At 51.9% G+C, this 14,293-nt stretch overlaps 1 protein-coding gene and 1 long non-coding RNA gene across 3 annotated transcripts in view; one reads left to right on the top strand and one right to left on the bottom strand.

Annotated features, from left to right (window-relative positions):
• Positions 1-5,985: 5,985 nt before the first annotated feature.
• Positions 5,986-10,738, bottom strand: PYCR1 (pyrroline-5-carboxylate reductase 1). 2 transcript variants are annotated; one of them, XM_074971574.1, is made up of 7 exons: positions 10,628-10,738; positions 9,942-10,012; positions 9,113-9,292; positions 7,795-8,016; positions 6,865-6,957; positions 6,340-6,503; positions 5,986-6,195 (listed from the first exon to the last, which is right to left on the bottom strand). In XM_074971574.1, exons 1-7 carry the CDS (start codon positions 10,692-10,694, stop codon positions 6,033-6,035), a joined length of 960 nt encoding a protein of 319 aa, XP_074827675.1. In that variant the 5' UTR covers positions 10,695-10,738; the 3' UTR covers positions 5,986-6,032. The 2 variants fall into 2 exon arrangements, with proteins under 2 accessions (XP_074827675.1, XP_074827674.1); XM_074971573.1 differs by lacking the exon at positions 10,628-10,738 and adding an exon at positions 10,276-10,348.
• Positions 10,739-11,860: 1,122 nt separating this feature from the next.
• The window catches only part of LOC141998411 (uncharacterized), a 47,344-nt gene continuing 44,911 nt past the window's right edge, over positions 11,861-14,293 (top strand). Inside the window, exons 1-2 of the long non-coding RNA XR_012641838.1 lie at positions 11,861-12,365; positions 12,702-12,782. This is a non-coding gene — a long non-coding RNA (uncharacterized LOC141998411). The remainder of the gene's footprint in view (positions 12,366-12,701; positions 12,783-14,293) is intronic.

Raw genomic sequence — 14,293 nt, 5'->3', positions numbered from 1 at the left:
GGTTATCCTACTTAAGTACAGTATCAGAGGCAACTAATAGAGCTTTACATTTGCCCCTATGAAACCCACTATTCGCTTTTCTCCCACACAACCACAGCATAAGAATTCAAGAAATGTTTGAGTCAAGACTTCTGCTACAAGCACTGTAATAGTCATCCCACCTCCACCTGTCTTGCGTCATCGGTAAGCTGGAATGACCCCTAAAGATGGTCTGGAGAAGGGGGCTCCACCAATGGACGGTGACAAAAGGTAGTCATGAAGTACACTGAGAGTGATCTGCTGGTAATATCCTAGTCTCCCCCACAGGGTACACCATCAGGACAAAAAGAACAGGAGGACTTGTGGCACCTTAGAGACTAACCAATTTATTTGAGCATAAGCTTTTGTGAGCTACAGTTGAATGCATCCGATGAAGTGAGCTGTAGCTCACGAAAGCTTATGCTCAAATAAATTGGTTAGTCTCTAAGGTGCCACAAGTCCTCCTTTTCTTTTTGCCAATACAGACTAACACGGCTGTTACTCTGAAACCATCAGGACAGTTCCCTTGCACCAACACTAGATCCAGAGTGTGGCTAGCTGTACAAATTGAGCTTTCAGCCTCCTAGGGGCAGAGAGAACCCGTCTCCTTCCCAAGGCAGCTGAGTGACAGAAAGCTCCTGATGGGGAGGAGATGTGCAAAGGTCCCCTTGTGCCCCTGCGGTACAAAGTGGGTGAGTGGAGTTTGTTTCTGATGCTGCATTGTCTAGTGATATTGACCCACCAAGGGGTGGGGATGGGGAGGGGAGGGGAGGGTGTTACGGTGAGGTTAGTGGGAGGGGAGAGATAAGACACTTGTTGCAGGTTAGAGAGTTTTCTGCATGGCATGCTGACAGTGTAGCTGCTAAGCAGCTCAGCACATTGTAAAAGCTGCACCTTCAGCGCACCCACTCACATACAAAGACAAATTAAAGCAGATTTTGTGGGTAATTACAGAATGGTGGAATTCCCCCTTCCCCAGGATATTCCAACCAACACAACTGGGGGCAACCAGCCTGCTGTGGAAAGTCCTATCTTCAAACTGCTTCTCCTCTAAGTAGGTACACCACAGAATGACCACAGCAGGAAAGCTGCAAAGTCACTATGTGAATCACAGCCAGCGGTGGGAAACAATTATTCAGGGAGATTTCACTTGGAAATTATGGTTCCAATAGGACTTGTCTGTATGTGTGCAAATAAAACAGAGGCTGAATTTTTCCCTGCCCCTGTTCAGCTCTGCGGGGCTTACAGCTGTCACCTGGGCACCTTCTCAGATGATTAGCAGGTCCTCATCTTGTTGCTAGATGCCTTGGACTAATCACTACACTGAACCCTGTCACACTGCCTAGTCAGCAGCTCACATCCCCCTTCCAAGAATCTGCCTGGCCCAGCACTTTTCTGTATCTTAGGGAAACAAAATCCCCCCTTCCCCCACCCATGTCAGAAAGATTCTGCCTGTCATAATATTCCACCAAGCACATTCCTCACCATCGGATCACTCACCCACTTTACCCCACTTAGCACATCCTTTTCCTGGAACACATTACCTTTGAGCTAGACAGTGCTCTGCAGAGGAACAGATGTAGTGTGCAAACACTACATTCAACTTTGCAACAGTTTTAACCTCCTGCTCACCAGCCAGGATTCCCCTGGGATCATGGTCAAATCCTTCCCTCCCAACTGGAGCCCCAGTAGCTACCAGGCCTGGGCTGGAGTCTCAGAGTTCACCTCATTGCCTCAGCCAGGGGGAAGCACTAGCTCTTTCTACCGAACCTCAGTCCCCTTCTCCACTGTCAGGCTTTCTGCAGGGCCCCCGACTTTCCAGCCTTAGGAATGTCCCCAGGAACTCATAGTCACCTATGCTGGGCGCTTTGTTCCAATGTTCAGGACTCTTCCCCAGAGGAAATGAACGCTATACTAAACCAAGAAAGCTCAGAGCTTGTCTCTTCTAGCCCCTTTCCCAGGGCTCCAGGTGCTTGCGTTTACACACAGCTACTAACAACTTCCCAGCTTTTGCTGTGCTGTGGGTCCCTCTAATAGACAGTACAGGTGTTGTGGTAACAGACAGATCTTAGATTAGAGGGGCTAGTGCCTTCCCCCTGGGTAGTGTGGGTGAATTATGCCACTCTAAACAAGTAAAGGTGCTCATTTGGAGACAAAAGCCCAGCTCCGTGGAGTTGCTCACTTGAAGGGATGGGTCCGTGATAAAAGGGTATGTGATGGAGAACTGCCTGAGTAGAAAACTTCTTGTCTTGTGCAGGTATAAGTCAGCTCCTACCCAGCCCCCTGGGGAGTGTGTGGTATTATTAATTAGATAGGTTTGGACGGAACTTGAGAGATGTACAGGGGTAGACAGGGGTTTACAAACTGACCAAATGTCACACTCTTTGCATCAGAACACTTTGTTGCCAATTGGGCCCTGCAGATATAAATACCTTATACCAGAGATCAGACATTCACCACGCTGTGCTACCCACCCTGCAACATGAAGTCCTCTCCCCTAGAAATTCCCTCACCCCAACTTCTCTTCAGCAGCTCCTCTTTGCGGTATCTACATTTTCTCAATGCTGCTGAAAGGGCAGGGAGCACCAGGGTGGCTACTGGAAATGCTGACAGAGGAAAGAGGGTTCTGCAGCTGCTTCTTGTTTAGTGCCTGTGATGGTGCTAAAGCAAGTCATAGCCAAAATGCATTAAGCAGGGGCGGTGGGGGGCTTACTTCCCGCCTGTGAAGTGCTGCTCTCCTGAGGCCAGGCCCAGCAGCCACCTGTGCTCCTGCTGGAATTGTTATTTTGTAGCATTGGAGGGGAGTGGGTGCTGCATAAACATGAGGACATGGGTTCTGGTCCAAAGAGCTTCCAGTCTAAAAAAATGTCAGCAGAAGGGTAAGAGAGGGATATGTGCACATCACGGTACTCAGAGGCACAGCAACACACAGGAATTAGGGTGACATGCTGGCTAAAGGTACTATGTCCTTGGAGGGATATGCTCTCGATCTAGGATATTCAACAGTAGCTGCAGAGTCCCATGCAACACATGGAGGGGGACAAATTAATAAACCCTGCATATGTTTTGAATGGGGGTTGATGGGCCCTTCTCTGGGGGGGGGGGGGGGGTCGAGAAGACCAGCTGAGCTAGAACTCTCTGAAGCCCAGCTTGTAAAATGAGTGCTAGAGCAGGGCTTTCCTTCCAGGGCTCCCTCCCCTGAGTGATGGCAAGGGTGCTGGCCCATCCTGCAGTGCCTTCTTCGGAGGACAGAAACCTTTTAGCACTGCTGGTTGTTCTGTATTGCACACTGCCAGAACCACTGTTTAGAACATTCCTTTCTCCAACAAAGGCCAGTGACTGCAGTACCCGTGGTGGGGAAGGAGGCTGTGTTCCCCCTTTCCACCATTTAGGCTGCAGTAATTTATGCAGGTTGGCCCTGGGTGTGCTCTGCTCACCATCACAGGCCCAGCCCACAGTGCAGCTCTGCTCCCTCGCTGTGATGCTAGCTACAGGCACAGTGGCTTTTTGTTAGAGGTGCAGAAGCCCAGGCCAGGCTCTCAGGGGATTACAATTTCAAGACCCTTAACTGGCACATTTCACCCAGAAGGGGTTTTCCCTCCATGTTTTAAACCACTAAAAGCAAGAGCTAATGAACCTGCGAGTACAGCTCCTGTGCTATTGCCCCCAGGAGCCAGGGTGAAGAGCAAGGCTGGACCTTAATCTCCCACCTTTAGGAATTAGTCTCCAATGAAAACAAACCCTCTCAAGGGGCTAAAAATGAGTGCAGTGCAGAGCAGAGCAGGAGATGGTGGCGACAGCTGGGCTCCCTGCCAGTGAAGGGACACACTCCAAGCCCACACTAGCCCCAGGCTGAGAAGCAAAGTTTATTCTGGAAAGAGGGAGGGGGAGCAAGTGTGTGTAATTCAGCAACAGTGTCCCATGCTGCCTCTGCCAAGCAGGGGCTGGGACAGCAAGAAAGCTTTTACCTTTGTGCTGCACGCAGCGTGTCCCCACTGCAGCGGGGAGTGAGCCTCCCAGCCCAGGCCACAGATGTGCTAGCTGGGCTTGAGACAGCGTACTACGAACACGTGCAGAGGCTCAGACTAGCCCCCTTCCCTCGGCCGCAGGAAGGTGGGTTGGTCTGAGCTGAGCCATGTCTGCCTAGCGGGGACACACTTCCAGAGACCTTTCTGTGCTCTACATGCTGCCTGCACTGGGTCTCAGCCCCAAGGGTCTATGCACAGAGACCTGGCCCACGAGGCTCCGACACCACCAGACTGTAAACCTCAGCTCTGAGACAGAAGCCACGGGCTGGGTGAGGAGACTACCCAGCAAGTGAAGCGCTGCTGCCACCTCCCTTCTAGGGCCAGCAGCGGCCAGGATGCTGACAGATCAAGAACAACACTAGCACCTGCAGACAGACTTTCCTTCCCGCTCCTGCCCCAGCCCTGTTGGAACAGAGGTAGGAAATGGTCTAGAACAAGGTTTATCCACCCATATCATTGCCATGCCTGCTGGCTTCCACTGCACCCAAGCAAAAGGAGAGCAGGGGACTGTTGTCTACCCCGTGCGATTCTTTGGTGTGTAACAGGGTTTCCATGGGGGGGAGGGGGGCCAGCAGGGGCAGGGAAGCTATGTAAACATAGATCAGCTTAGCCCCTTGCTGTAAATGTGTCACACAAAGCAGTGAGTGAAATACTGATAGGTTCAACACCAACCTCCATGGCTAGTGTCTGCCAGCCCACGCATTTCTCCTCTGTCCCTTTAGTGCACCACCTTCCAGGGAGCTGGAGATGGGAGGGCATGTGACAGATAAGAGGAGAGGGCAGGAAAAAAGAGAGAGTGCAGCAAGGCCAGGGGAGGAACTGCCAGGGCTCCAGTACAAAATGGGGAAAGTTTTCAGTTTGAGCTGGAGCACAAAGGGTGGTGAAGCTGGAAACCATCGAGGACTGATGTAAATGTTGGGGAATGAGATGAAGTTAGAAAGGAACCACATGTATATGGAGGAATCCTGTGAAATCAGCTCCAAGGGAAGGGCTGACAGTCTCTGCATACACAACTGGACAAGACACTGGGAAACGGGCAAATCCTGCTGAGGCCTGGAACCAGGTGTGACCTAAATGGGGGTTCCCCCTGCCCTCTCTGCCCCCAAGGCAGCAGGTAGAGAACATGCTAAGGAACACGGAAAGCATTTCAGACATGGGATGAAAACGGAAGCATTCAGTGGTGGTAAGGTTGGGACTGGACCCTGTTCACAGGCAGAAGGGAAAGGGAACACTCGCTTGAGTTGAGGCTTTTTGAGCTGCTCATCCAGGAAGGGTGCTGAAGGAGGAGAAGTGGCTGTGTCCCCAACAGTGTGTTCAGAAGGGGGATGTTCAGATAGCCTGGCTTGCAAAGCACACCTGGCACAGGAAGAGAGACCCATGCTCTGAGTTCTGCACAGAAAAATATGTGGGCTGCATCATGCAGCTACTGAAACGTGGATTCTGGCTGAGGGGAAAGCAAGGCTGCTGCTCTCAGTGGAAGACAACTTTGAGCCCAACCCCAGTATGATGCACAGAGGGGATGGATTCTACTCTGGGTGGTGAAGAAAAAGATGGGGATAGGAACCATGGGGCCACGAGGGGCCCAAGGCCCCGCACTAACCTTCAGAGTCAAGGAGCAGCAGGATACCCCTTAAAATAAGCCAACAAAACAAACTACTGCCCAGGAGATTATTAATGGGGATGGAGGGGCTAGCTTTATGGAGAAGCCAGCTCACTGCCCAGAGGAGACACTTTGTGTCCCTGACAACCAGCTGTGCCAGTAACGCAGCAACTGCCCACCCCCAAAGGGAAGGAAGTGCTAGTGACAGTGTTCCCACCCTCAGCTGGAAGTTAAGGTCCCTTCTCTACAGCTTTGCACCGCTCCCAAAGTTGCTGCAGGCCGAGAGCCAGGCAAGGGCTGGGAATGCCTAGGACTAGAGCTTTTCCTTTACAGAGTGAGAAGAAAGTGCATGCAAGAGGGCTGGTGCCTGGCCAAGCCTCATCCCTTCAGTTCTTCTTGCTGCTGGGCGCCCAGCTGCTGCTGAACAGACTGACTTTGTTGGCAGAAGCCATGGAAACAGAGGGAGACTCCAGCTTCACCTTATCCAGAAGGGTCTTCTTAATGGCAGCCGGGGAGACCTTCTCCTGATCCGCCAAGTGCTGCAGCTCCCTGCAGGAAGAGTCTGTCAGTCAGTGGGAAGAGCAGAGCCCCAAAGGAGAAGGAGGCATCGAGACAGAAAGGAGCAGCAGAACTCTGCAGCCTTCCCTTTAGGGCAACACTGCCACGCGTCAGGGAGGCCTTACACCTGCTCACCTTGTGCGGATGCAGGAAGCCTCCACGGCATTGATGAGCAGCGAGCGAAAGCCTCCACTCTCCAGGAAGTGCAGGGCATAGATGGTGGCTCCCCCAGGTGAGCAGACGTTGTCCTTCAGCTGCCCAGGATGCTGCTCAGATTCCAACAGCATTTTGGCAGCACCCTGCAGCAGGAGAGGGAGGGAAAACGTGTGTCAGAAATAGGACCAAAAAGGATTCCCAACAGTTGTGAGTTCCAGTTCCCTGCTGCTAGACGGCTAAAGTAGGCAATGGGCCCCTTTCTCACATTTGCAGGGCTACTGGAAACCCCGCTCAGAGTTGCAAGTCTGTAGAGGAGTAAGGGCCTCGCACTTTCCAGCCTCCCTCAGAGCTATCAGCAACTTCAATAATCTCTGGGAAATTCCACCCAGGGAGATCTTTATGTGAAAAAACTGTCCTCGTGGACCTGATTTGATCCAGGCGCTTGCAGACTATCTGGATGGACCAGATATGAACTGAATGGAGTACGGAAGAGAAGACACTGACCAGTAAGGCCTGGGCTCCAAGGCGGACAGCTAGCCTGCGAGGAAGCCCCATCTTCACACCTCCATCTGCCAGAGCATCCAGGGCTGTGAATGCCTGAGAGACCAGAAACAGCATGACAGTGATTCCGAGGTCTGGAGACCAACGTGTGCCCTCAAAGCTGTGACATTCCCAGGCAGAGGGACAGTGCCCAAGGCTCTGGGGTCACTCTGGATCCCCACCACTTAAAGGGACTTGATAAAAATCACTCTTTGTTGAGGACAATCTCTTAAGCAAACGAAGATGACAGACTGGGAAGCCAGGAACTCAGTCCTCAGGCTCCCCAGCACGTGCTGCAAACCAAGCTTCACATCCACCCAGAGGGCCTCGGTCTTGAACAGGGCGATTCAGACTCTGAGGCTATTCCATCCTTGGCCTCAGATGAAATCGCCAACAAGTGGCCCAATTAGCACCCAGTTTTTGTAATGTGGATGCTTGTCTACTAGGCATTGAACAGAAACCCACACTCATTACTAAGAGGCCAAGCATAGTCTAACAGACTCTCATTGTTGAGCTGGCCTGGCTTTGAACATTACACACTCCAGGTGATTAAGCGGCAAAGAGTCCTGTGGCACCTTATAGACTAACAGACGTATTGGAGCATGAGCTTTTGTGAGTAGCATCTGACGAAGTGGGTATTCACCCACGAAAGCTCATGCTCCAATATGTCTGTTAGTCTGTAAGGTGCCACAGGACTCTTTGCCACTTTTACAGATCCAGACTAACACAGCTACCCCTCTGATGCTTGACTCCAGGTGATTAGAAATTCAAATATATCCCCTTGGTCAAATCTGCAGCCTAATCTGATACCATTTTAAGATGCAAGTGTGTTCTCAGCATTTAAAGTTCAATGTTCTCCACTTGACTTGCATAACCCAAGGAAGTGGCACCTACATAAGCAGGGCCGCTGCCGCTGAGGCCTGTAACAGCATCTATTAGGTCCTCTTCTACTTCAGTGCAGAAGCCCACACTAGCCATCAGCTGTTCCAGGAGCTTCCCATCTTCCACCTCTGCGTGAGTCCCTGTGGCATAGACGGTAGCACCTTCCCGCACGATCACAGGTGTGTTAGTCATGCACCTGATCACTTTCGGGGTGGGACAGAAGGCAGAGAGTTTCTTGGGATGGGAAAGAGTTGGAGACAGAAAGGGAAGGAGAGAGAGAGAACGAACCAGATTTAATACACCTTCTACATCTGGAGTAAACTCCCCTCTAGGGAACTCCTAAAGGTCAGAGGGAATCCAGCAGGGTAAAGGACCTCTTCCTCACCCCACCCCCAGGCACTTCTACAGGATGGTCATCAAGATTCCCTCTGTTAAGCCTTTGCCAAAGGGGACAAGCGCTTAATGCAATGTCCCTGGGGATGCAGGTGAAACTCAGTTACAGAGTGCTGGCAGAGCCTGCCCATCCCTTGGTAGCAGCATTATCATTCTAACATGGCCCTGTAGTCTCCATGGGGGCAGCTCCTGCAGACATCTACCATAATGAGTCTCCATGAATGCAGAGGGGCTGGCAGCCCTCAGCAGGGAAAGACAAGACCTATTAAAGTTTCATACAACGATGGGGAATGAACAGGGACGATGCCAAGGTCCTATTGACACAGACCCTGATTCTGGGACGCTTCCCAGGCATTGCATGACAATCTTGCAGCAGAAGTTCTTGAAACCATACGGACCTCCCTACTGGCATAAGAAGGATACCCTGGTGGTCTTGGGCCAGGACAGACCTACTACACCCCTTCGTAGGACTGGGACATTCCATCTGTGTTGCTGGAATGCATAGCACTTAGACTCTGACTATTCCGGACTTCCAGACTGCCCCTTACGGACCACTGCAGCCAGGGAGTAAGTTAGTGACTGTTTTAGCTTATCCTGGGTGATTAGGAGGTGCAAACAGGGCCTAGTGCAACCTTTGCGCCTCCAAAAATTGGCTGCAGTCCAGAAATGGGCCAGAGTCTCATAGGCAAATGGTGCTTAACTCGTGAGCTGTAGTGCTCCCAGTGCCAGAAATGAACATTGTACTCAACTTCTGGCAGCTGGAAGAACAAGTCAGTCTCAAAGTCAGATACCCAGATGTCCTCTGGGAAAAGCTTTCTAGAGTTTTAGTACCCTGACTTCAAGAAGCTTCAGGTGCAGATGCATGCAGGTGCAGGCATGTAGCCCTATCCCCAGGCCCTTTGACCCCATCAGAGCTGTGCAGCACACTGTTCCTCACCTTCTCAATGGAGCTGATAGTGACACCAGCAGCACATGAGACCACGATGTGGCGATTCTCTATATCTGAGCCAATCTCGTCCAGAATGAAGGGAATGATGGGAGGTTTCACAGCCAGGAACAGAACATCGCTGTTTTTAACTGTTTCCTTGTTACTTATAGTGAAGTTTACACCTATTTTCTGGAATAATTTGAAAGTTACATAGCAACAGCACCTCATTCCTAGAACTTCCTTGCATTCTCAGCTCTTAGAAATGGCATTTGGGATCAGGATTCAGCCAAGCTGGGTCAGCCACCAGCAGAGAATAATCTTGTTCACTAAGAGTCATACAGAGACAGACTTGATCAGCAGAGAGTACAGCAGTAACCCAGTGAGAACAGGACAGTTTGTTTTTTTTAGTTACTATGGGGGAAGAAGCAAAGTTACATCCCCAGCCTTTATAGCTCATGATCAGTTCCACAGTGCATTTTCACTGTAGTGCAGTCATGCACTTTGAACGTGTAACTATTGACTCTATTTGTAACTTCAGATTCCCAGAGTGGTTCTCAATTGGCTTCTCTGGGCAAGAAACTCTTTGCCCCAGAGATGGGAACCACTCACCTTTCCTGGCTCTGTGTCCACTGTTGGCAGTAAGTGAACCCAACAGCCAATGGCAGGAAGTTCAGATGTGAGATGATTCAGACCCTAAAAGAGCCTTACTGAGCCAAGCAGAGAAAACAACATGCAATACTGAACATAGGAGTCCTACTTGTGGCCACTGCAAACATATTGAGATCTTTACGTGATTTCTGTGGGCAGGAGTTTGGATCTTACAAACACTGGAACTTACCCTCAGTCCAGATACAGTTGGGAGGTCAGTGTCTGGGGAACTTGCTGTGATCTTATGAGCAGCCAAAACCCCTAGGAAAGGGACAGGTAACTTCAGTTTGGGTTCCATGTGTCTTGCTTACCCCAGAGCTTCTTCACTGTTATTTATCTGAACTTGGTCATTCCCCCACACTCATGTTGTCCCCTCACAAGACATCTCTTCTTCCGGCTCACTGATGTACATACTGATCCTAATGGCTCTCTACTAAAAAACTCTCACATTCTCAAGCACCCTGTGGTTGAGGGATGAAATACACAAATTTGCATCAAATAAACAGGGTCGTTTTAATTCACACCTTTTGTCGTTACAGTGCTCGTCTCTGGGGGACATGTATTTTGATGGACAAGTGTCATATTTAAGTTTTGCTCACAGCTTTTAAACATTGTCTTTACACTCCCCCGAGGGCTCGCATCCATTATTTCCACCTCTGCACCGTGTCTCGCCCAGCTCCGTGGGAAAGAACAATTTTCCTTCCACACAGATCTGCAGGCTCCGTTTGACCAGCCACGAACCCTCCTGGATCCGGACCCCCGCCGACGCTCCGCGGGCCGGGCTCCCCCCGCCCCCGGGCTGCCGCCCAGCGCAGGCAGCGGAGCGAGGCCTGGGGCGGGACCCCGGGCAGGCGGAGCCCGGCGCGCAGCACCCACCTGCCGCGGCGAAGCCCCGGGCCAGGGCGAAGGCGAGCTGCCCGGCTCCGATGAACCCCACGCTCATGGCGGGGCCGCGGTCACGCGCGCGCGCGGCCGGCCGGCATCCCCCGCGGGGCGGGGGCGGGGGCGGGGCGGGGCGGGGCGGGCGCCGGCGGGCCCGCGCGGCCTGGGCCAGACCCGCACCCGCAGCCCCGAGCTGGCGCCCACGTGGCCGGTCCGGCGAGGGGAGAGTGACGGCCTCGCCTCCACCACGCGTGGCACAGGCACAGCGCGACAGAGACCAGCCAATCCACGGGCGAGGGGGTGGGGTCTCGCCGGAACCTCAACCAATCAGAAAGACGAGGCGGGGTCACCTCTCGGCCCTCGCCAACTGTTGGGGCAACCTGTGTTTGCGATTGCATCATTCGCTGCCTACGAGTGCCGCAAGGGCTCAACGCTCCTGACGGCCATTATGTCCCGGCATGCAATGCTCCAGCTATTCTGACGTAGGGCCCGAGCTGCCTATGGGGTGCGGTAGTCTGGGCGCACGTTGCCTTCTGGGAATTGTAGTTTCAGGGGACAGAGGGGACCAGCTCATTGTTAATAGTGACAACAGGTTCTGGAACGTTCTAGGTTCGCCTCCCGCCCTAGCTAGAGTCTCGCAGGGCGCGCGCAGGGCGGGTCAGTGACGGCTTCTCGCCTCAGCAGACGAACGGATACTCATGGGGGCTCCGCCTCCAGACATACACTCAGGGGGACCCAGGCCAGAGCCCCTCGGGTCCGGACGGACGCAGGGCGGGCCTGGCCCGGAGCCCCTCGGGTCCGGACGGACGCAGGGCGGGCCTGGCCCGGAGCCCCTCGGGTCCGGACGGACGCAGGGCGGGCCTGGCCCGGAGCCCCTCGGGTCCGGACGGACGCAGGGCGGGCCTGGCCCGGAGCCCCTCGGGTCCGGACGGACGCAGGGCGGGCCTGGCCCGGAGCCCCTCGGGTCCGGACGGACGCAGGGCGGGCCTGGCCCGGAGCCCCTCGGGTCCGGACAGACGCAGGGCAGGCCTGGCCCGGAGCCCCTCGGGTCCGGACGGACGCAGGGCGGGCCTGGCCCGGAGCCCCTCGGGTCCGGACGGACGTAGGGCGGGCCTGGCTCAGAGCCCCTCAGGTCTGGACGGACGTAGGGCGGGCCTGGCTCAGAGCCCCTCAGGTCTGGACGGATGTCAGGAGAGCCTGGCTCAGAGCCCCTCAGGTCTGGACAGAGATAGGGAGGGCCTGGCTCAGAGCACCCCAGGTCTAGATTGACAGTTGAACACAGATATGGGGCTTATACTGTAATATATGCCAGGGACAAGGTCAGCCATTAGGCAGACCCAGGATCAGGTGAGCGTAAACATAGGGTGGCTACAAACTGTCAGAGCAGCAGATCAGCCTCTTACTATGACAAGGGGAAGGGCCCGTAGCAGGACTCCTGTCATCTCATATATGGGCACTGGGGAATTCGTTGTGATTAGCCAGTTTTGAAAGGATGTTGTTGCCACCCTGTTTGGACATTACTTTTCTTGGGAGCACTTCGGCAACTTTGGTTGGCAGGGAGCTGGTGCCAGAAGCATCGTCAGTGCATACAGCAGTATCATCACCATGGATACCCCCATCACCTGCTGAAATCCAGGGATTTACTATACCAATAAGGCGGCTTTTATCTGATCCTGAAAGTTGTTCTGACCACGCCAGATCAGGAGAAGGAACCTGCTACTCATCCACCCAGGTCCTGTCACTTATATGCAGTGCCCTCTATATCAGTGAGCCTCAAACTTTTGTACTGGTGACCCCTTTCACATACCAAGCTTCCGAGTGCGACCCCCCTGTTATAAATTAAAAACACTTTTTAATATATTTAACACCATTATAAATGCTGGAGGCAAAGCGGGGTTTGGGGTGGAGGCTGACAGCTCGCGATCCCGCATGTAATGACCTCATGACCCCCTGAGAGGTCCCAACCCCCAGTTTGAGAACCCTTGCTCTATATGCTTGAGAGACCCTCTCTGTGTTTATGTAAAATAGAAGTTGCAATGCTGACATTAACATGATTTATATTTAACAGGAATAGACTGGCAAGGGGCAAATCTAATGAGGCACCAGATTAGAGAATGCAGCCCACAGCACTGATGAGACAAAGAGCTAGGTAAGTTTACAAAATACAATTAGACATGTATATGACTAAGTATAACACCTGTAGTGAGCCCAGTTGGAATGTCACAATATTATTATTTGTTACATGTATTGCAGCATTGCGCAGGGTGCTCTACTAGCATATAGGAAGAGGTAAATTGGTCTCACAGCATAGGTGGGTCTTGAGGGACTTGAAGAAGGTAGGGGTCGTGTCCTTATGGATCAGTTCAGGGAGGCCATTACACATATAAGTATCTCACAACTGAGGATGACAATACAGTGGCTTTCAAACCCCACGCACCATGGAATGAGTTGATCACCAGCTTGGTTAGGGTCAAGAGAAGAAGAACCTCCCCACACCCCTGACACCCCCCAAAAAAGGATAGTATTGTATATTTGGGTCATCATAAAAGGCTTGTGCCTTTTTTTGAAGCATCCAACATTGGCCACTGTCAGAGGCAGGATATCAGATTGAACTATGTGGATTATATAAAATACAATGAGTTTTGCATTCTTAACCAATTACCCCTTGTAAAGCTCAGCTGACTGCAGCTTCCATTTGCCTTCCCACTTACCCACACACACAGTTCTTGAGCCTCCTGCTGTCCATCCCTCAGGGGAAAGAGTTGGGAGGGGAAGGGATTCTGTATTGGCCTGGAGGTGAGTAGCATGGTGCTTCAAGTTGATAAGTGAAAATGGAATAAACATTCTCTGAAATGGAAGAGTGTTTGGTCCGTAACATCACCTTGAGCTCACTTGGATGAAGAGGACCATCGAGATTAAGCTGTTTTTGTATTTGCTCATGTAGACTGGCAAATCTGGACAATTGCCAGATTGTGGAAATCAAGTCCTGTTAATTACAGCATTTCATAAAACTGCATGAATACTGTACCTCTTGGTCCTGGACTCTATCACTTCCTGGCCTGTGACTAGATTGTGCATGTATTGAAATAGGAGGGAAGTGTAGGGGCGGGTGTGATGTTCCCTTCTGGTGTTATCTGGACTGGTGCTCTGCTAGGTTACTCCAATCCTTGACTCTGGGAGCCAGTCTTACCCTGCTCTGCTGTAAGAACCCCCACTCTTGGGCTGTTAACGCACAGCCTCTAGCAAGTAAGCTGCTCCTTGGATTGTGCAACCGAATGACACTAGCCAATATCTCTGGTCCCAGACACAACCCTAGGAACTTCCATCTTGCAGTGTCCATTTATGCCCACTGGACACTGCAAGCTTATATGAGTTAGTCAATTTAACAAAGAAATTGATATGTACTGGGCTTGTAATCCCAAGGGGAGTCTCTGACACGCTTCAAACCAAACGCACTGCTTCAGGTAGAATAAACAAACATTTATTAATTATAAAGATAGATTTTAAGTGAATATAAGTCAAAACATAAGTCAGATTTGGTCAAATGAAATAAAAGCAAAACACATTCTAAGCTGATCTTAACACTTTCAATGCCCTTACAAATTTATATGCTTCTCAGCACAGGCTGGCTGGTTGCTCTTCAGCCAGGCTCTCCCCTTT

The sequence above is a fragment of the Natator depressus genome, chromosome 14 (assembly GCF_965152275.1).
Source record: "Natator depressus isolate rNatDep1 chromosome 14, rNatDep2.hap1, whole genome shotgun sequence".
NCBI lineage: Eukaryota > Metazoa > Chordata > Testudines > Cheloniidae > Natator > Natator depressus.
The sequence above is the reverse complement of the archived record's forward strand: the minus strand, read 5'-3'. Positions and strand labels throughout refer to the sequence as shown.